Raw genomic sequence first — 21406 nt, forward strand, 5'->3', positions numbered from 1 at the left:
TGCTTGTAACTTCAGCTGCTATTAACTTTTCAGATGTACCTCTCACTCCTCAACTCTTGTGTTCAACTGTACCTTTTCCTTCATTCTTCCTGCTTTCCTTTCTGTGTATTCCTCTATTTTACCCTCTCTTCAGTCACATTTGCTGTCTTCTTCCTGTAATGTTCCTTCTTATTTTCTCCAAATGACTCCCACCCATAGATCAGTTCACCACGAGCCACTGACAGATTGCATATGTATCCTCTGTGGTGAAGTATTGCCCAGCAATGCACACAATACCAAATCCCTAGTTGTCATATTCCATGAGTGTCTCAGTTGCTCTTGCGTTTCTGTCCTCTGTTGATGCTTTACCACCTGGCTTATTGTGTCCTTACTCATTATCTGTTGCTGCTACTTTGTGCATCTTTCCCCTCTCCAAGACCTTCCCACCCAGAGGCTGTCATCATTACCATGCCTGTTCCTCCATTGTACACTGTCACCCACCACTGCTGTGAACCTCCTCTACATTCCTGCCAGCTGCAAGTGAACCGCAAATGGAACTAGTATGTTTTAAGGTATTAAATAAATAATTCAGTAGTCATTCATAGGGTATTCATAGTAGTCATTCATAGGGCATTATTCAGTTCTTGCATGAATGTTGCCTGCATGCGTTGGTATGTTCAGAGAAATGTAGCTGGTTTTGCAAATATTTAGCCTAAACTCAAGTTATGTGTCATTAGGGTGTTTATGGACAAGAGACTTAAATTTTCTGTATTAGCAGACATCTGACTGCTTTCAAGCCGAACATTCTCAAAGCAAATTCTATGGAACCAAAATAATGGGGAAATCTCATACAGAAAACTCTTCAAACGTAATTCAAAAGCTTCAAAAGCAATTGTTTTGTCCTTGTAAACAAATCCTTGTAAAACAATCCTGCTTCCTATCACAGGCATTTTGTTATACGTTGTGAAATGAACCATTGTCCTGTATTTTTATAGATAGTCTTTTGTCCCTGTGCAGCTGGGTTCTGATCTTGCATGTCCCTATGCAACTTTACATTGGGTTGATGTGGCTTCACTCAGCAATAAAATAACTATGCCCATTATTTATGTTGGTGGTGTGTTTGCCACCTTTCTATAAACTTGGTACTAGTTAACTCTGCAAGAAAAATAATAACAGGAGAAAAAAAAGTTTAGTCTTACAGGTGCATTTTTTTCCCTAATGTGTTCTAAAACTGGTATACCCCTAAAACTTGAGCAGTAGAGTACATAATCACAGCTGTCCAGATTCCCAAAATGCCATTAAGGAAAAGAGAATTCATTTACCTTCTGTGTTTGTTTTTTGTTTGGTTGGTTGTTTTTTTGTGGTTTTGTTGTTGTTGTTTTGTTGCAGGGTTTTTTTGGGTTTTTTTTCTGGTGTCCTTACTGAATTAATAAATAGCATCACTTTATAAAATCACTGACTATAAAGCTGGTGGGAGTTCTTTCTAGCCAATGATCAAGCCTTTATAGGAAGAGTATATGAATGTTACTTGTAGATAAGATGAACCCAAAGGTTGTTTGGGATTAATTTGACTGGTGAAGTTTAGAAGGGAAAATGGGGTGAAATGCATGTAGTACCACACATTCCCTGTCAGATGCATGTCCTCAGGAAACATCCTACTTCGTAGGAACTGAATATATTCAGGGGGTCAAGGCAAACAGGATTTCAGTAGAAGATGGGAACAAGCTAATGCTGATGGCATGATTCAGTACGCTCGGGGCAGCAGTTAGCAGTAGTATGTTGCAAATATAGTAATATCTCACTGTTCTCTGTTGACTGTCACTTCTGTGTGAAATTAAAAGTAGATTTCTTCCAAGTGTCTATTTTCTCATAGTTTGAAAGTTATTAGAGAGGAGACAGAATTCTAGCCTGGAATTTACCTGCTGCAAGCATATTCAGCAACTTTGGAATAAATGAAGACTTTCTTACCTCTTAGATAAGTAAATGTCTGAGAGACAGAACATTTGAAGAGGACTTTGCAGACAGCTGTCACTATTTGCTCTAGTGGAATATTATAGTTTTCAAAATATTTGTCATCAGTGGTGTGTGGTCTAGTTGGCATCCTGTCAAATCCAAATGCAGCCTGCCAAGCGTTTCCGTCTGTACCCCCCAAACAGGCTTGACTGCCACTTTGTTGTGGGCAGAGTAGATGTGGTGAGAGGCACATTCTGTGTACTGCCAGATGCATAGAGGTGTAAGTCCCATATCTGCTCCCACTGCACAAGCCAAGACTTAGAATCTAGTACACTTAAGTCCGGCCTCTGCTGCTAAGTGTACAGCCTGTTTAACCTGAGTAAAAGCTAATGTCTAATTAAAAAAAATATTTCCTTTTAGGGTAAAGATGGACCTCAGGGGTTGCCAGGACTGAAAGGAAAAGCAGGCCTAAAAGGTGTAAAGGTATGTGTCCTGTTAATAACTGGCAATCAATCAGATACCTTTTACACTTGGACATGTGTTAATTTGGTACACTCTGAGAGAAAAAATAATAATAATAGGGAATCACAGGAAGAATTTAAATATCCTGCTGTTCACCCATGAATCTGCATGAAGGGCAGCCATAACAGAATCATAAGGATTTTTCAAGAATATGAAGAAACTTCAGCAGTAGAAAAACTTGGGCTTTCACAGGACAGCTAAAGAAGATATATTTAGCACTTAATAAAGAAAAGTCAATTGTTACATATAATTGCTCTGTGCAACTTACTCTGCTGGCTAAGTCATTCAGCAGAGGCAGTGTAATCATATTACCCTTATTAAATGAATATAATTAAGAGCTAAACCATGTGAAGTAACAACTTTTATCACTTCTGAGCTGAGGTGAACTATAATAGATTAATCTATTATTAAAGGACATGTTGTACAAAAAATTGGCATTCAGCCAGTTACTCCAAGTGCCAAATTAATGATTCATTCAATCTGTTTACCAAAGCAATTCAGGCTTTATAAATTCACAAATGTAACTCATATAAAGCTCATGTATTCAGATTCAATTTGGAAGGGTCCAGAATAATTTAAATGTAAAATTAGTCTCCAGTACAGGTCACAAGACTGCATGACAACCCCCTGTCTCTCTGTCCAGCTGAACAGTCTGTCTGTTATGATGGACAGATACATTGGGTAAAGGGTTATCATAAACTGAAGAGAAGTGAAGGCATGTCAGGCCTTCAGCTAGGAAGCATCTCAGATGTAGCATGATGGGGGACACTTTTGCAGTCCCCTGGTGAAAGCAGCACGTCTGGGACCCATCTCAGGTATGCATTCACAAAAGCAGGCAACATGGGAGACAAACAGGAGGACTTAGAAGTTCTTGCACAGTTACAGGGCTATCACCTCTCTGAGGTTACAAAGACAGGATGGGATAGCTCACAACTGGAGTGCAGCAGTGGTGCAGGCTCTTGAGGAAAGATAGGCTGGTAAGGCAGATTATCGGTAAGATATTAAATCAGTTGGCAACAGAAATTACAGGTGCCCTGTGCAGGCATTTCAGACACTCGTGGCAAATCAGCAAGGGCAGTCTGATGGTCTTGTTGAATGAGGAGTCTCTTCACTTTATCTCTCCATTCCTCCCCACTTTTCATTCTGTCATCAACCCTGGACTGCACTGGCAGAGTTTAACAGCAGAAAGCAGAAGAATGTAGACTAGAGGGGAAAAAAAAAGAAAAAAAAAAAGATAAATAAATTCCATATTAAGGACTGTGGTATTGGTGGAGGACTTTGTCACGGTGCTACTTATATCTTCATCGGTGCTAAAACCTGCAGCATGGATCACAAAATCCCAGAATCACTGAGGTGGGAAGGCCTCTCTGGAGATTGCCTAGTCCAGCACCCCTGCTCAAAGCAGAAGCAGCTAGAGCAGGTTGACCGGAACTGTGTACAGTTTGGTTTTAATATTGCCAAGGGTAGAGATTCTACAACCTCTTTAAGTAACCTGTTCAAGTGCTTGAACACCCTTAAGGTAAATGGAATTTCTTATATTTCAGTTTATGCCACTTCCCTCTTGCCCTTTCCCTGGATACCACTGACAAGAGTTTGGCTCAGTCTTCTTCATTCCCACCCATCACATATATGTGCATATTGACAATATCTCCCCAAAGTTGTCTTTTCTCTGGGCTAAATTGTTTAATCTGTATCAGCCTCCCCTCATAAGTCAGAAGCTATAGTCCTTCAGTTGTCTTTGTGGCCTTTAACTGGGCTCACTCCAGTATGTCCCTGTCTTGCTTGTACTGGGAAGCCCAAACCTGGACACAGCACTTCAGATGAGTTGGGTAGAAGGATAACCTCCCTCAGCCTGTTGGCAATGCAACAATTGGTGCATGATATCATCTAAGTGTTCTGTGGTTCAGGCACTGAAAGAAAGGATTGTGATACCATCAACTTCAGTGCCATTAATCTCACTTGTAAAATATTACAGCAGTTCTAGATACATTTTAACTGTAGCATACTCTAAGTAATGTGGCATAACTCATTGTACTGTAAGAGTCCTAGATAGTCTAGGCTAAGGTTACCAAAGATAGAAGAGTAGCATGCACTGCATTATAACAGTCATGTAGCTCAAACTGTCACTTCTCTAATAGGTCCTTTAAAATGACTACTGAGTTTGTAAGTGGATGTAACTGCTATGGCTTATGTGTCATTCCATACTACAAAATTACAAGTAAATACCACGACACTCTTCATTATGGCATTATGAAATGATTTTTCCTTCCTTTCTGCATTCAAGTCTCAAAACTCTATCGTATTTTCATATAATGCCAAAACATGTAACCAATGCAATCGCTTTCCAACAGAGATGGATTTTCAACAGCACTTCACAAACAGCTCAGTGCTTCTAAAATAAATCACACAAAACCCCCTGAGAATAGTAATATACAGTTTCTAGGTTTTACTACTAATAACAATTCTATATGTAATATTAATAATTAAGTATAGATATATCTTGGTATAACTCAAAGGCAAAGTACAGTTCAAGTAAAAATATTCTGCAACAAATGAGTTAACAAGGTCTTGAGTGATGAACAATAGATTTTGGGAATACATGTTAGGGTAGTTGACTGTTTTGGACAACACTGTGTCCAGGGAACAACACTTCACTGTACTGTGAGAGAGGCAGACTGGTTTTGCCCCAGGGGCTACATGGACTCAAGAGCCTGCCAACCCACCATTCCCTTGCATGAGTGGACTGCACAGCAGGGTGAAACAGTGGCTGTTCTGCTCTTGGAGAGCCATCACTGGGACAGTGATATGCAGGAATAATACCTCCTCCTAAGCTTGATAACATGTGGCACAGCAGTCTCTGAGAAAAAAAGGTACTGTCTTTCATAGCCCCACTGGTGGCAGAGATCCACACTTTCTTTTGAGCTGGCACTGGTCTCAGACACTTTGTGTCTGCAATATCCATCAATCCTTCACAACATGTCAACATACTCATCGGCCTTTCTATGACTTTTCCTAAAACCCTTGAGCGGGAATAGAATCTCTAGACATAGCCTAGAAGCTACACAGGTGTTGGTAGCCCATGATTGTCTATAATCCTTTCTCCCCATTTGGCTAGTTGTCTACATTCTTCTCTCCTGATACAGAGCTGATGCAGGTGCCTTCCCTCTCTGTGATCACTTGCCAGGAGACTCCTTTGGTTCTTCTGCACTGTGGAACTACTATAGCTCCTCGAGTAAAGGCTCAGTTTTCCCTATATGTTTGTCAATCACAGTGAAAAGGCTGAAAAAAATTACCTTAATGTCATTCAACAATTAGCTTCCCATATTTCCTGCAAATGTGCATTGGTCATTCTTGTGGCCAGAGTAATTTCCAGAATGCTTGGTACTGACATAAATAATCCGTGTTAGTAAATAATAAAATCAGTCATGATGAAAACAAAGCAAATGGAAAACTTTTGAAGATTATAGTTTTTTACACTTCTTTGACTTACAAGAAAAGTGCAAATTAGCAAAAGAAGCTTTATATTTCAGCTGTTGAAGCTGAAACTATTGTTAGGTAACTATTTTGATCTCCAGCAAGAAGTGCTACATCTACATGGCCAAATGAAACAAGCCCAGGAACTGACTGAATTGCTGATCATTCAGACTTGCAAGCACGGTCCCTGACAATATCTTAGCCCCTGTCAAATAGACTTCTCTCAGATAATGCCTCAGCATTGTTCAGGGGTAGCAATGGCTGTTAATTGTTCCCAGTGTGCTGCAAGACTGTGCATATGTTGGCTCTGTTCATTCTACATGGTCCCCCAGTTGACACGAGGGTATGAACGTACTTCACGACACGACCAATATGATCATCATGAGCCATTTCTTTTTAGTCACACAGAAATATTTATACTTCTTCTACATGCTATTTTTAGGTTACAACTTACAAGGTTACGTAACACATCTACTTTTCTATTTGAACAAGAAAACAGCATTACTTTGTTATTATTATTATCAGTCACGAGAAAGCAGAATCTTATCTATTTGGCAAAAGCAAGCAGTAGAGGTCTTATCCATTTGGCAGAAGCAAATGGTTCAGGATACGACTTGCAGTTACATAATTGCGGTCACACAGACCTGGGTGCTTTCCTCCCTGCACCTGCATGAGGGAGTTTCTCTCCTCCTGCTGTTTCCCACGTGCCTGGCTTACAGTACACAATTATTATTTTTGAAACACTGGGTTGTTCACATTCGGATAACTAAAGTCCTGTAAAAACTCAGCAACACCCAGTGTTATCTCAGCAGGCTTCTTACTTTCAACTACTCATCGTGCTGATGGGTTGCAGTATAGTTCTCGTGGTATTTAATCAAAATTACACAAAAATCCCATACTCAAAATATTAGCTTTGAACATAAAGAGCTAAAAGGAGGCCTGGGGCCAAGTATCTAAGTACTGTGACCACAGCCAGTCTGTTCTACCTGACCTCAGGGACAAAGAATGGTCTCCAGACTTGTTATTCCAATCAGTGTGATTTCGTAGGACCTGTTATGTTGGTAGGGTGAGCAAAGCTTGAAGAATTGGTCTATGCAAACAAAGAATTCAAACCTCTTATGGTCTATAAAGACAGTCAGCACTTTTTCAGAATAATATTTAAATTTGAGGAACAGTAGCAGTATCCACCTGCCTGTTTCTGTTTTTTCTCACTGAAAATGGAAAGCTGGGAATGAATGGGATGCTACATATCAGTGGAGAGTGGGCCTGTCGCTTTTTCACTGTGGTCCTTGTTTAGTGCAGAGATACAACCGTGAGATGCTCCTTGGGAATGGATAAAATTAGGCTTCCTAGACATGACTGTGATCCAAGTGTGAGAGCTGGATTGTTTTTTTTTTCCTTGTAATACACACAAAGTGGAAGAAATTTCATGAAAACAGGCACGAAACACTGACAGGAACTAATGTAACAGTCACTGAAAAAAAGCAAAGGATGTGTTAAAATGAATGAAGAGGATCTCTAAATTAACATGCTGTCGGACAGTGAAAATAGCCCCAAATTAATTAAACACATTCTCTGTCAATGTGAATGAAGTATTATTATAGGAACCATTTGACAAAGACACAGGGAACAAAGAAAAGCAGTAATACTTGTATCTAATGAATTCTGAAACATAAAGAGCAAGTGACCAAGAGGCAGGTAAATTTTTTTCCTGCTATGTGACTGAATATATTAATTTAGAGAACGTAATTAAAATGCTCATAAAAACAGATAACAAATTGGCAGGTTAGAGGGTAAAGCATAGATCAGTAGAGGTTGGCTAACAGTGTCAGTTATGTCGCTGTGATTTCTACCCCTTTAAGAAAGCCCAGTGCAATCAGTCTCTTTTCTGTCCTTCTGGTGCAAGATGGGAAGGAGGTTGCACTTTGCACCTCTGCAGTGTCAGGGTGAATGGGTAGGAATCTGTGCTACATGAAAGCACTGGTAGGGGGAAGGCTGAGCTTTTCTCTCCTGATGGTGTGAGAAGCTCTGAGATATGAACAGTTATATTGCTCTTTCTTCCTCCCTAAACGGGCACGTGTCCTGAAACCAGGATCACCATGTAGGAAGAATGTCCAAAATGAACATTGAGGAACTCCTCAGAACAGTGAATTATGGTTATTGAATGCCAAGGACAAGAAATGTGAGATGGTCAGGGAGAGAGAGGATGACACTGTATTTTCTCCTGGCATTCCCTCTGTCAGAAGTATCAGGTAAAAATAAGAGGGATCAATCACCATTAAAGCTATACAAGATCTCAAAAAAGGAAATTAAATGAGTGCCCATCACTTGATGAAAACAACATACATATTAAGCAATCATAATGGTTTTGTCTGCCAGTTATTTATGATCTGCCAGTTATTTAAATATAAAACATTATTGTCCCCATTTTAGGGGTTGCAGAGGCACATCCTTCTCCCAAAAGAGTTTAAAACAGAAGAGCCAAATCCTCCTTAGTGAATTCTCCAGAAAAAGGCACATATACAGTTCAGAATGAAAAGTTACATTATAAAAGACTTCTAACTTAAGATTAAAAAAGTTGAGACAGAACCTCAACTCTTGACTTGAGTGAAAAATGCTGGAGTTGAGCAGAAAAATCAAGAAAAGTTATAAATATCTTAAGCAGAAGCACCTCAAACTAACCTCAGCAAAATGTCAGAGATGATCTAAAAAAGCCAAAGAAGAAGAAATGGTAGTAATTATGAGAGAAAATGACACACATTTGGACAGGGCTTTTCATTGTGTTGGCAGTAGCTGAAAGTCGACACATAGAAAAATAATAATAACAAGGTGGTATTGGAAAAAGCGTTACAGATGGTAGTAACAAAATGAAGAAATTTACTTATTGAGTACCTTGACCACACTTTCTACCTTTTCATTTAGGGGGAGTCATAAAATTTACCCTAAAAATGCAAGAACCACAGTAAAACATTGTTCTAACAAGAAATATACACTGTCAAACACTGTTAGTGCTGCTTGTACATTTGCAAATTCATTGCAGAAGTTAGAAAGGGAAAAGTCTTTTCTTCCTTTGCCAGTGCAAAGGTTATATTGTTTGGGAGCTTGTCTTAGAAATGAACAAGGTTCCCCTGTGCTCATAGCAACTAAGCAGACACTTCTTTTGTTTCTTGTGACTAGAAATCCACACAGGCAGCTAATGCTGAAAATCCCTGCTCTGGATTTATATCATTAAATCCTTACTATTTATCTTCATTCTTGTTTTAGGGTGATCCTGGTGAGGGATTGCCAGGACTCCCTGGACTACCAGGACCCGGAGGACCATCTGCTCCTTCCAGAGGATTAGTGAGTATTTGGGCTTCTGTGTCAATAACCTCAGCTTGCCTTAGGGGAATCCAGAATTAAATGGGAGGTTTTTCTCTGGGAAAGCAGCCTGACTGCCACAGAGATAATAATGCTTTCTAACACACTCATGCAAAAATGCAAATAAATGTCTGGCTACAGTGTGTGAGTACTGTAATCTACATAAATAGCCAATATTCACGTTTTAAAAAGCCAGTCGATATGCGTGTTCCCCTGTGCAAAAGCAATAATATATGAGAGAAAAAGAAACAGAAAATTTCTCAAAAACACATTATAAACCTGAATTATTAATTTCTTCCCGCTACTGAACACAGAAATGGTTTAACAGTCACTTATGTTTGCTGTCTTTATATACTACAACACATACCAGTGTGGTGAAGTGACAGTGTTCATATTTTGAATGCTCAGTACTCATTCAATGTTAAAGAGTAGGTTTCAGATTCATCTCCTTTCTATACTTGGACCTTTTACATGTAGACACAGCCTACCACTGACACCAGTGTAAGTCCTGTGGTGGACTTCTAAATGAAACTATCTGTCACACCAAGTATTGTGAGTATTTAACAATATAGTTTGCAACATATTCCAGTGACCAAAATGAATTACATGCTTCCCTGATCAAGGGTCTGCTAAATTATACCAATCTGTTCCGGTAGCATAAAAACAGAGTAATGGTGTTATGAAGGGCTGCACTATTTAGCTTCCACTGGAACTGACTTCAGGAGACCAGCAATGTAGCTCCAGATCAGTAGGACAAGGTGCTCCAATCCAGCAGCTTTTCTCACCCAAAGGCCACTTCTCTAAACATAACAGTGAACACCAGGTCTGGCACAGCCTTTACTTTCTTGTTGTCTGTCATAATGAGTTTCAAGGCGTTTTTGAAGTGAAGTGAAGTGAAGTGAAGTGAAGTGAAGTGAAAGAAGTCTCAGTGCAGCCAGAGGATGCATCCCTGACTCCTGGGCTTTTGAAACATTAGCTTTGGTACTATTATTACCAATGCAGGTACTAGTTCTCTGTGTACTTTGGGCTGTAGTTTATAAAGCATACACAGCTATGAAACTCATAAAGCATTTGCAATGAGAATCTGTAGTTAATTTACTTTTATATGAGTTGACAATATTTCCTTTTAAAAGTGGTGGAACTCACACATGTAGAAAAGTCATATTTCACCTGCCAAGTTTGTTTGTTGCAAATCTTGGTTTATTCCTTGTAATTTTTAAAATTATGAGTTCTATAAAACTTCCATAGCAAGTCCTATAATTTAAAAAAAATTGGATAAGTGGACTTTGCTGTATATACTATGCAGACAAGTCATGGCAAATTTTCCATGTAAAAGACTTTTTTTTTCTTTAGAGGTTTTAAAAATTCTTTTGTATGATGACCGTAGTTTGCACTATAGGTTCCATAATGTATGAAGATGGGTTTGAAGCTGAAGCAGCTTGAATCTATGAAATTGTCTTATAGATGAGTACAACTAGATTGTAATACTAAACCCAAACTCTTTTTCTAACAAAATATTTTTGAAAATGTTTTAGTATATTACTTTCCCTCTATAAAATGCCTTTTTTGATTCCAGTTGTAGGAATCTCACAATTTGGCTTTTGAACTAAGAGGCACATTCTAGGAAACAGTGGCTTGTTGTTAGATATGCATTTTAGGATATTCTTAATGTTGACAGACATTTTTATGAAGTTAAAATTTGTCTGAGATTGCTTCATCTTCAGTTCACTTAAACAGTCATACAGCATATGTATCCTGCAGGATCGTTATTGCTGTACTCCTAGAGCACTTGAAGGTAAGTATAAAGCTGAGTGTCTAGACAATAAAATAGTATTAAACACCAGAAACATAACTGAAATAATTTTGTTGTATTATAATTTATTTCACAAGTGACAATCTGCTGCAAAACTATTGACTCTAATTGTTTTTACATTAATTGGCAAATGATATTTTCATTTGTCATCTTTATAAGCAATATTTTAGAATGGAATTCTTCTAATTTCAGAATAGACCAGAACCTGAAGAATCGGGTTCTGGAGACATTGATGGAGAGACTGAGATTTTAAGAGTAAGTATATATTGATGTTTATTTACCATTAGTGTAATGAAGAGCTTTGCTTTACTCATCAAGATTGTAGAAGGTCCATTTCACAATGCAAATTTTGTACATGCTTAACTCACAGCATCCAGAAATGCTTTGAAGGGTTTCATTTCAAGATCTGAAAAGGTCTAAGTGTATGTCAGTGAGAAAGAAGTGTGAGAAAGAAAGAGAACAACAAAGGGATAATGGCAAGAGGATTTTTTAAAATGGCAAAATGCTTTTAAACTGATTCAGAGAAGACAGTAAAGAGCAGAGAGATGGGAATGACACTATTCTTTGCTTTCCTAATTTGGAATACCTCTTCTAAAAAATGTCAATATGAAATACATTACACTGCAACTTCTACTGTTGATCCATTTTGATGGTCATTTGAACTTCCCTGTATCCTTGACTTTGTGAAGAATTGTAACACTGTCACATGAAGGCTGGCTAGCAGAGATGAATGCTTTGGTTTAGTGAAAGTTAAGAAGATTTTTATGCATGTGTTCCTGGGTGAGGTTCTTGGAGCTGTGTAACATGGGAGACCAGACTTCTGTCATTGGGAAGAAGTATTTATGTCAGGTAAAACTGAGACTTGAGCTGTTAATGCACACTTGGCCATTGGTTAAACTCAGTCAAAGCAGCTGCTGCCCTAGATGTTCACCTCATCCTTCTCCTGGAGGTGTCTATCTCAGCTTCAGAAAGAATTTATATGGCTTGTGAATCTACTAATCTACTTAATTTTGCAGACATAATACTCAGGAAAGTCAGCATCAGTTTCAGTTTGTTTCAGTAGACTGTGCTGTAAAATGCAGCTGATTCACGGGCTTTCAGCTGTGCTTGGGATCAGCAACCTCCAGGAACAGAGGATGGGATGATGAGTACTGCTTTAACATTTTAGCTTAGTCTGTCACTCTTAGTATTATGTGTGAACAGCCTCAAGTAAGATTTGTTTCAGGGACTGAATTGGTAAATCAGTCTTGTGCTTTCCCTCCACAGAGAGTTGACATTTTTCAAGAAACAGTACTCAGATAAGCATGGTTGTGGATTAAAAACAGGACATCTGGCTTATTTTTCTTGCTCTGATTCTGAGTGGGTGGCAAAGCAAAAGTTTGGAATTGGGGGGGAGGTTCTACTTTTTTTTGCTAGACTGTTTTTTCATTTTGTTTTGTTTTGCTTTTTTTCCAATGAGAGGCTATCTCTCCTATACAACCTGCACAGAACACTGTGCCTTTTTTTGGGAAAAATAACATCAATTAACTAGAACTTGCTGCCATATCTGGAATCATTTTGTATGTTTTGTTCTTGAGCCACTTCTTCACCCATTTTCTCTAGAGAGTCAGACGGATCTACATTTACCATGTAGCAGTCTATAAAATATGTATTCCCATTGCATATCAGGTGGGCTTCCATCCACAGAACTAGTCAAATATATAATGAATTAGACAATATATACAGTTAAGGACAAATGTTAGGAAAATGAGAAGTGGTTGAAGGTGAAGAGATAAATTGGAAGACTTTTACTGAGCTGTCTAGATGGAGTGAGAGGTAACATTTTCTGCAGTCTTTGGGACGGAGCATTTCAACCCTTCAATTAGAACCTGTTTCAGCAATAATAGTGCAACTTTCTGAGGAATGAACTCCCTGGATGCCTGCCTCCTATGAACTCCAGAATGCTATAGCATTCTGAGGCCTCTGTTTTGCAACAAATCTAGTGGTTTTCCATTCTTTCAGACTCATTTCTGCCTCAAGACTTCTTTTCTGTTTCTTCTTTCCATCAAAGTGCTGAATACCTTTTTCCCAAGGCTCTTCAGCAGTTGAGTTGCCTCATGCAAAAGTTAGCTATGTTGCCTAATTTAGGAGGCTAGCCTCTTTAGATGCCCTGTGTAGTTAATGAGACAGGTGAATGCTTGTAATGTCTCCCTGCAGAAGGCTCTGTTGACTGTATTGAAAATCCAAGATGACCATCTTCCTAACAGAATCCTGTAGGTTACCCTAAGTCTGAATTAAGGAGTGCTTGCCTTACAGTGCCATGCCCCAAAATTTCAAACTGCCCATGTTGCCTGCTAACGTAATCAGTAACAAGGATGGACTTGCACATGAGAGAGAATATTTGCAAATGTACTATTTCTCCTAAAGTAATATATTTCATTCATTTTATTCAATTAAACTAGATCTGCTCATGTCCACACAGGATAGCTGCTTGGAGCAGAGGCCATTTTTACAGCACTAAGCACAGTCAGGTCTTGACCATGAATACAGACTCTCAGTGCTCCAGCAATAGCATGGAGAAAAGCTTTGAAATGAGTAGAGAAATACTAACCACTTCCCTCTGTTCAATGATTCCTTCATTTAATTTTGGTTATGTTTCTTAACATTAGGTTGATCGTTGGAATACCTCTAAGGTCTTTACTGGGTTTTTAGCTTCAAGCTTGCTCTTGCATGCCATGAGGTGGCACAATTCAGAGAGCAAGGATGGATGAGATCAGTGTGACCCTATGTAAGGAGTGTACCTGTGAAACTAAAATTGGTTCTTAATAAAGCAGAAGGGAGATGGTAATCCAAACTGAGCAGAGCTTTTCCTGTTTCATGTATAAACAGATGAAACTGGCTAGGCCCATTTCTAACAATGCTGCTGATTTATCCAGGGTCTTCCTGGGCCACCAGGCCCTCCAGGACTGCCTGGTCATATGGGAAAGCCAGCACCTGATTCAGGTATAGGACCTCCTGGGTCACCAGGGGAAGACGGAGCTTCTGGTGAACAAGGCCCTGAAGTGAGTACCCATTTGTGCACAAACGTTAATATTGTTTCTGTCCTACAACAATAGGTTCTAAGTCTTAGAGTCTGCATAACTCTTAATAATATTGCAGAATATTTTTAACTGAAGAGCTTGGATTTTATGCACATTTTTTACAAAATATATAAAAAAAGTCTAGTTAACCAAAGCACATTGCTGCACAGTGGCAAGTACATTTGGCAGACAGATACCAGTGTATCTGGACCAGAGTAAATAAAAAGTAATGATGCTTCTACCAACACTGAATAAGGCTAAGGATTATTTTTCCTGTAGTGCTTTCAGGAAAATGAAGCTTGCTAAATCATTTACATAATCTGCAGGGAATTTTTAGCATAAATTAAATTTTCGTCTTTCAGGAACTCCCTTCTTTTTCCTCAGCTAAATAGAAACACTTATTCCTGTGGACAGGTTAAATACATTTCTACTGTAAAAAAGGTTGTTAAAAGTTTGAGTGTTACCTATATTGGTCTATAAATCCCCAGTAAAATGTTTTTTCAGTGAAGAGAACCCTTTTTTTAGCATTGATCGTCTCTGTGAATCCTCTCTGGAACTATATTTACTAATATGGTTTCCTTGTTCCCTATCAACCATCTGCCAGTAGCAGTTGTTCTCAGGACTAGATTTGATCCATACATTCATGTTACATTCAAAGTGGGTCACCATTTCTGTAATTACCATATATTAAAAAATTGTTATTGGTGACGCTTGTTAAAGAGGAAATCTCACTTCATCTCAGCTGTGAATAACTACAGCTTGAGGATAACAAAGTTGGAAATTAACACTAAAACTAAAAAGGTGGGTATGGTAAATTTTACTTATCTGGCCACTGAGGTAAAAGGCAACATCCTTTGTGCAGAGATAAATTAAAGAGTTAGAAATCTTTAAAATGGGATCCAAGAAGCACATGCGTGTGAAGCCAATGAAAACTAAGAGCTGAGGATATATGAATACTGAAGGGAAACACTGAGAATAGCCTGAATTGTATACATGATACCTCAGAGCTGTAAGGGGGAACCATCCAATAACTCAGAGCCCTACCCTGAAAACCAGTTCTTTTCTGTCAGGACCTGGGTCTCGTACTCTCAGGCTACAAGGAAGTGTAAACATCGGAAATTTTTGTTCATCCAAGCTTTAGGCCCTTGCAAGATGGAGCGTCCACTTGGTACATATTAGAAATCAGGGCAATTTTTGGACTTCGAAGTTTCAGAGTGTTCCTTCTTGGAATAAATTGTATCCCTATGAACCTCACACTAAATTAAAGCTGTGATAAACAGGGTGCATAAGATATAGCTATACATGGACTATTGTTTGGCTGAGCTACACACAGTTTCAGTGTTTGCTACACGGTGCTTTGGCTGTGTTTTGAGTATTTGCTTGGTTATGAACTGAAATGTGCTTTTGTTTTACAATTTTAGAGGTGATTGATAAGGCAGTTAGTGGTTCTGGCCTGGTAATGAGATGTTTCACTAAGGTGAAATAGGCTGGTCCCACAGAGGTAGGCTCCAAAAGCAGTATTTTTCATCCAGGCATGTTTCAGAATAGGCCTCCTCTGTATATGCGAAGGAGCTTTGACAACTGGGTTGCACCATAATTAACAGTTGTAATTCAGATCCTTAGAAATGTGTCACTGACTTAAATGTGAAAATAAATATCAAACATTTATTAAATTAGTGTATTGTAAAGATTTTGCTTTCTTCTGTTAACCTTTGCCTTCTAGAAATTATTAATGGATTTTTCAATGGTTTTATGCAGTAACTGCAGTTAGATCATGTTCTGAATTCTCAATGGTCCTTTCTCAGTGCTATTTGCAGCGTCAGCCTCTGATTCAACAACATGAAGCACTCAGGACATGTTTGTCCTGCAGTTACAGTAACATAGGCCAGTTCTTGTAGCATGGAAGTAGTCAACAGTGCTCAAATAGCAACATGGAGCTCAGAACCTGCCAACCATGAAACCAACAAGGCCTGTGCTGAACTTCATGCTGCTACAACAACAGTGACAACCTGCACTGGCTAATTTATCACACTCCTAACATACCCTGCAATGAAAAGCCTTCAACATGACTGGTGCTCCAGTGGTTTCTGTCTCATTAAAAATGTCAAAGCTGTAGGGCCTGGGTGTGCTTCTGTGCTTTGAATTGCTAACCTTGTCATATCCTGATGCCACAAAAGGATGGGACCCAGCTGTCTGCAATGCCTTTCCACCCACATCCTTCTATAGCATGGTTTCCTTGGAAGAAAATCCCAATGACTGGAAAGGAATGAAGCATCTGGTCTAGAAGATGTAGGGAGCAAGACAAAAGGATGTACTGAGAGCACACTTGCCCCACTAGTTGTTAGGAAACTTGCCGTTAATGACCCAAGGGCTGTGATAGCAGGAAACCATTTTCCATTCTTTCTTATTCTTAATTACTCTAATTAATGAATTAGTGCCTGAAGAGCCCATAGTTTATTTGAAAAGAGCTGTAGGTGGACTGGTAGCAGCTCTCCAATGTCCTGCATGGTGGCCACACTTCTAGCATGCCTTCCCCATGCTCTGCTTATCCTGCCACACACATGGCCTGTCAGTCCTTCCTGGATGTTTTCTGCGTTGATTGCAAATGTAAAAAATTTCCACAGCCCAGACAGTCTTTTTCAAACTCCTTTACAATATGTCAAACCCACCCTCCCTGGTACTGAAAGAAGAAGCAGATGAGGACCTCATTCAAAAATACAAACTGGACCAGCACTGGATATATTATTCTCTTTATAGAACCATAGAATAGTTTGAGTTGGAAGGGGCTTTCAAAGATCACCTAGTCCAAGCCCCTGCAATGAGCAGGGACATCTTCAACTAGATCAGGTTGCTCAGAGCCCTGTCCAGCTTGGCCTTGAATGTTTCCAGAGATGGGGATCTACCAGATCTACCACTTCTCTGGGCAACTTGTTCCGGTGTATTTCCACCCTCAGTGTAAAAGATTTCTTCCTTATGTCTAGCCTGAATCTCCTCTTCTTTAGTTTAAAACCATTACTCCATGTCCTGTCACAACAGGCTCTGCTAAAAAGTCTGTCCCCATCTTTCTTACAGGCCCCTTGGAAGTACTGGAAGGCTGCAATAAGGTCTCCCCACAGCCTTCACTTCTCCAGGCTGAACAACCCCAACTCTCTCAGCCTTTCCTCATAGCAGAGGTGTTCCAACCCTCTAATCATTTTTGTGGCCTCCTCTGGACCCTCTCCAACAGGTCCATGTCTTTCCTGTACTGAGGGCTCCAGAGCCAGACACAGTGCTCCAGGTGGGGTCTCGCCAGAGCAGAGCAGAGGGGCAGAATCACCTCCCTCGACCTGCTGGCCACATTCTTTTTGATGCAGCCCAAGATACAATGTGCCTTCTGGGCTACAAGTGCCCATTGCCAGCTCATGTCCGGTCTTTCATCCACCAGTACCCCCAAGTCCTTCTCTGGAGACCTGCTCTGAATCTCTTCATCCCCCAGCCTGGATTGATACAGGGGGTTGCCCCAACTCAGGTGCAGGACCTTGCACTTGGCTTTGTTGAACCTCATGGGGTTCATGTGGGCCCACTACTCAAGCTTGTCCAGGTCTCTCTGGATGGCATCCCATCCCTCAGATGTGACAGCAGCACCACTCAGCTTGGTGTCATCTGCAAACTTGCTGAGGGTAAACTCAATCATTCTGTCTAAGTCATTGATGAAGATATTAAACAGTACTGGTCCCAATACAGATCCTGGAGGTACACCACTTGCCATGGGTGTCCATGCAGACATTGTGCCATTGACCACTACCCTCTGGCAGTGTCCCTATACTCTTCCCAGGATACCTGTCCCTGCTTCCACTCCCTGTGCATTTCCTTCTTGCCCTTTAGTTTGACCAGCTTGTCTTGACTCAGCCATGCCAGTCTCTTGCCTTCCTTTCCTGATTTCTTACACCTGGGGATTAAGAGCTCTTTTGCACTATGGAAAGTGTCGTTAAAGATCTGCCAGCTCTGTTCTGCTCCCTCGTTTCTGAAGGCAGTCTCCCAGGGCATCCTGGGAAAGAGCTGAAGTTGACTTGAAGAGCTGGAAGTTGGCTTTCATAAAATTCAGGGTCCTGACTTTACTCCTCACTTGTCCCACATCCCTCAGGACTGCAAAATCCATGAGTGCATGATCACCACAGCCCAGGCTGCCTCTAATCTTGGTGTCACCAGTTAACCCACTTGCATTGGTGATCATGAGGTCCAGTATCACATCCCCCCTAGTAGGGCTGTCTGTTACCTGGCTTAGGAAGTTGTCCTCTCTTGCATCACCTACAAGTCACCATGCTAATTTTCCAGCAGATATTGGAGAGGTTGAAGTCTCCCAGCAGGACAAGAGCCTGCGAGCGTGATGCCTCCTGTAGCTGAAGTAAGATGGCTTTGCCAATAGTACCCCCTATTGGTCAGCCTATAGTAGACACCAACCACAAGGTTTCATTTGTTGCTTTGGTCACTGATTCTTACCTATAAGCTTTCAACCTGCTCGTGGCTGTTCTTCAGAGACAGCTCTTCACATCTTTTGATGTAGAGGGTGACCCCTATACACTTTCTTCCTTGCCTGTCACTTCTGAACGGCCTGTAGCCATCACAGTACTTGACTTCTCTGCTATGTAATCACAGAAATTACAATATGAAAGTGTTTGAAACGTATTGAAAATATTTCTGAACATTTTAATATTAAGAATAATTGATTAGTTATTCTACTACATACAGTGCATCCAAAGGGCAAAAACAGGGGGGGCAAAAGTAAAGAGAGCAGGGAAAATTATGTCTTTATGACCATTCTGCAAATACAAGAGAAAAATAATTTTTTCTGTCTTCTTCTGCAAACATTTATATCCTTCTCCAAAACAAATGAACAAATAAATGGATAAAAGATTCCCAGAAGCCAGAATACTCATCTGTAAATTTAATTAAAGGCTTTCCAAGCCCAATTTGAAAAACAGAGGATATGCAAAAATGCATGTAACTGTTCCCATTCTTCCACGTATAGTTACTGTGGGCTGGACTTCAATACTTGTACTGACTGACTGGTCGACTCTCCAAAACCAGTTTTTCCCAGCCTGGCTGTTCAATCAGATGTGTGCTAAGTCATGGATACAGCACAGAAAATGGGATGGAAAATGAAATGTACAGTTTTCAAGGCAAAATTAAGTGAGGCTTCACACAGAACACCTGAGTCACTTTCTGGCATTGTCAATACCAATGTTTTCTCAAATAGCTCTCATCTGGCACTGAGGTTTCCAAAAGTGTGGATGGCTGAAGTGCATATGGATTTCAACCCCATCACATCTATAGTAGTGTTGTCAAAACCTTATTGGATAACACCATTATTTTGCATGCTAACATTATTTTTACATTATGTTGGTTTATATTAATTTTTTTTTATTATTTGATTGTTTGATATTGTTTTCTATTAAAATATCTTTAAATACTCTTTTGATACAAAGCTAAACTCTCAGAATACAGGAAATAAAGACAAGAAATGCAAATGTTAGAACTTAGTGGTGTTAGGTGCTACCTGGTGCTACACGTAAGTCTTTCATAATACAGTGTTAGTTGTTCCAAAATACTTACATGCATGTGCTATGAAGACAGCACCTGCTTTAGATTTGCTGTCATCTACAGGGTCCTCAAGGTCCTCCTGGTCTTGATGTAGTGGTTGGTCCACCAGGACGGAAGGGAGAAAAGGTAAGTTAAATGTCTTGCTCCTACTTCAGTGGAAAATCTTTGTCAATTCTAGGCTGTAAATATCATAAATAGTTGTCCCTCCAACAGAGTGTTGGCTGGATTCAATATTTTTTTAGTTGAATCCAGCTGCTAATGGCTTATTGGAACACATCTCAAAAAGCATATTCAGAAATCCAGAATTCCCTGTTGGGTACAGTCTCATTTTCTGCAGCATGCAATATTCCAAATGCAATATGAGCTACTCTGTTGTGATTTGCCAGTAAAAAGCCAGTCATGACTGGACTCATGAAGGTGAGTCTGTAGAGGGAAGGAAAGAAAGAACTCCAGCTAGCCCAGACTGGCACAGGCTGACAGCATATTCCCTGCAGAAAGTGTCCTCTGTGGCGCATGTGTATACCAGGGCAACCGGTATTACTGAAGTTTGGATTCCGTGGACCACTGAGACATCATGCGTTGTACACTTCTGCAGCAGCCCATATGTGTCTTAACTGCTGACTACTGCGCTGCAGCTACAATATCCCACCCCCACACTTGTGGCAGTTCCAGTCTTCACTCATCACTTGATAAGACTTTTCAGCACCCTAACCTGGCAGCAAAGGGCTACTTAGTTTACTGTTGACTTGCTGTACTGCTTGGCATCATGCCTGATCTCCATGAGCCCCAGGGCCAGCAAAACGGGAGGAGTGTGAAACATGCAAATGAAAGGATGGGACCAGACTCCTTTCAGTGGTGCCTAATGGTAGGATGAGGGGTAATGGCCACTGGCTGAAGCATAGAAGGTTCCATCTGAACATGAGGACAAACTTCTTTACTTTGAGGGTGCCAGCGCACTGAAACAGGCTGCCCAGAGAGGTTGCGGAGTCTCCTCTGGAGACATTCAAGACCCACTTGGACACATTCCTGTGCAATCTGCTCTAAGTGAACCTGCTTTAGCAGGTGGGTTGGACTAGATGTTCACCAGAGGTCCCTTCCAACCCTAACCATTCTGTGATTCTGTGAAAACAAGAGATCATAACATCCAGCAGACAAATTTTCTTGTGTTACCATAGAACTGAAAACTACATATTTCAAAATTGCAACTCTTTCTGAGTTTCTCCAAATTACTTACATCCATTTTTTTGCACCCCACTTCAAGAAGGATATGCAGCAGAGAGCTGTGGAGATGGCCAGGGACCTTGAGTATGTAACTGATGAGGACAGGCTGAAGGAGTTCAAACCATTTAATCTGGTAAAAAGGAGATAGAAGAATGGCCAGCAGATATAAATATATAATTATAAGCCTTTAATGAGGGCTAGTGAGTCTGCATTTGAAATATTGAATAGATTTTTTTTCACCCCACCACAAGAAGGATGTGGAAAAGACAAAGATTACAGGAAAATCTGGTCTTCTAGTGAGCTTCTACACCACCCTTTATGCAGAAGAACACGAAAGCAGATTTCCAAGCATTTCCCTTACAGTATGTGACCATTGAAAGCTGGTCCTAAATGGCCAGAATATTGATACTTTTTATTTGAATCACAAGATTTTTTTAAAAACAAC

The 21406-nt window shown here is 40.1% G+C and overlaps 1 protein-coding gene across 4 annotated transcripts in view; it reads left to right on the plus strand.

The window, feature by feature from the left end:
* The window catches only part of COL15A1 (collagen type XV alpha 1 chain), a 136655-nt gene that overhangs the window by 60664 nt on the left and 54585 nt on the right, over positions 1 to 21406 (plus strand). For 3 of the 4 annotated variants that reach the window (XM_065630300.1, XM_065630303.1, XM_065630301.1), the window contains exons 10-14: positions 2353 to 2415; positions 9193 to 9270; positions 11294 to 11356; positions 14017 to 14142; positions 19804 to 19866. In XM_065630300.1, coding sequence (XP_065486372.1) covers positions 2353 to 2415; positions 9193 to 9270; positions 11294 to 11356; positions 14017 to 14142; positions 19804 to 19866 — 393 coding nt within the window. The remainder of the gene's footprint in view (positions 1 to 2352; positions 2416 to 9192; positions 9271 to 11293; positions 11357 to 14016; positions 14143 to 19803; positions 19867 to 21406) is intronic. The other variant, XM_065630302.1, reaches the window with a different exon arrangement.

Source organism: Caloenas nicobarica, chromosome 2 (assembly GCF_036013445.1).
Source record: "Caloenas nicobarica isolate bCalNic1 chromosome 2, bCalNic1.hap1, whole genome shotgun sequence".
NCBI classification, from domain to species: domain Eukaryota; kingdom Metazoa; phylum Chordata; class Aves; order Columbiformes; family Columbidae; genus Caloenas; species Caloenas nicobarica.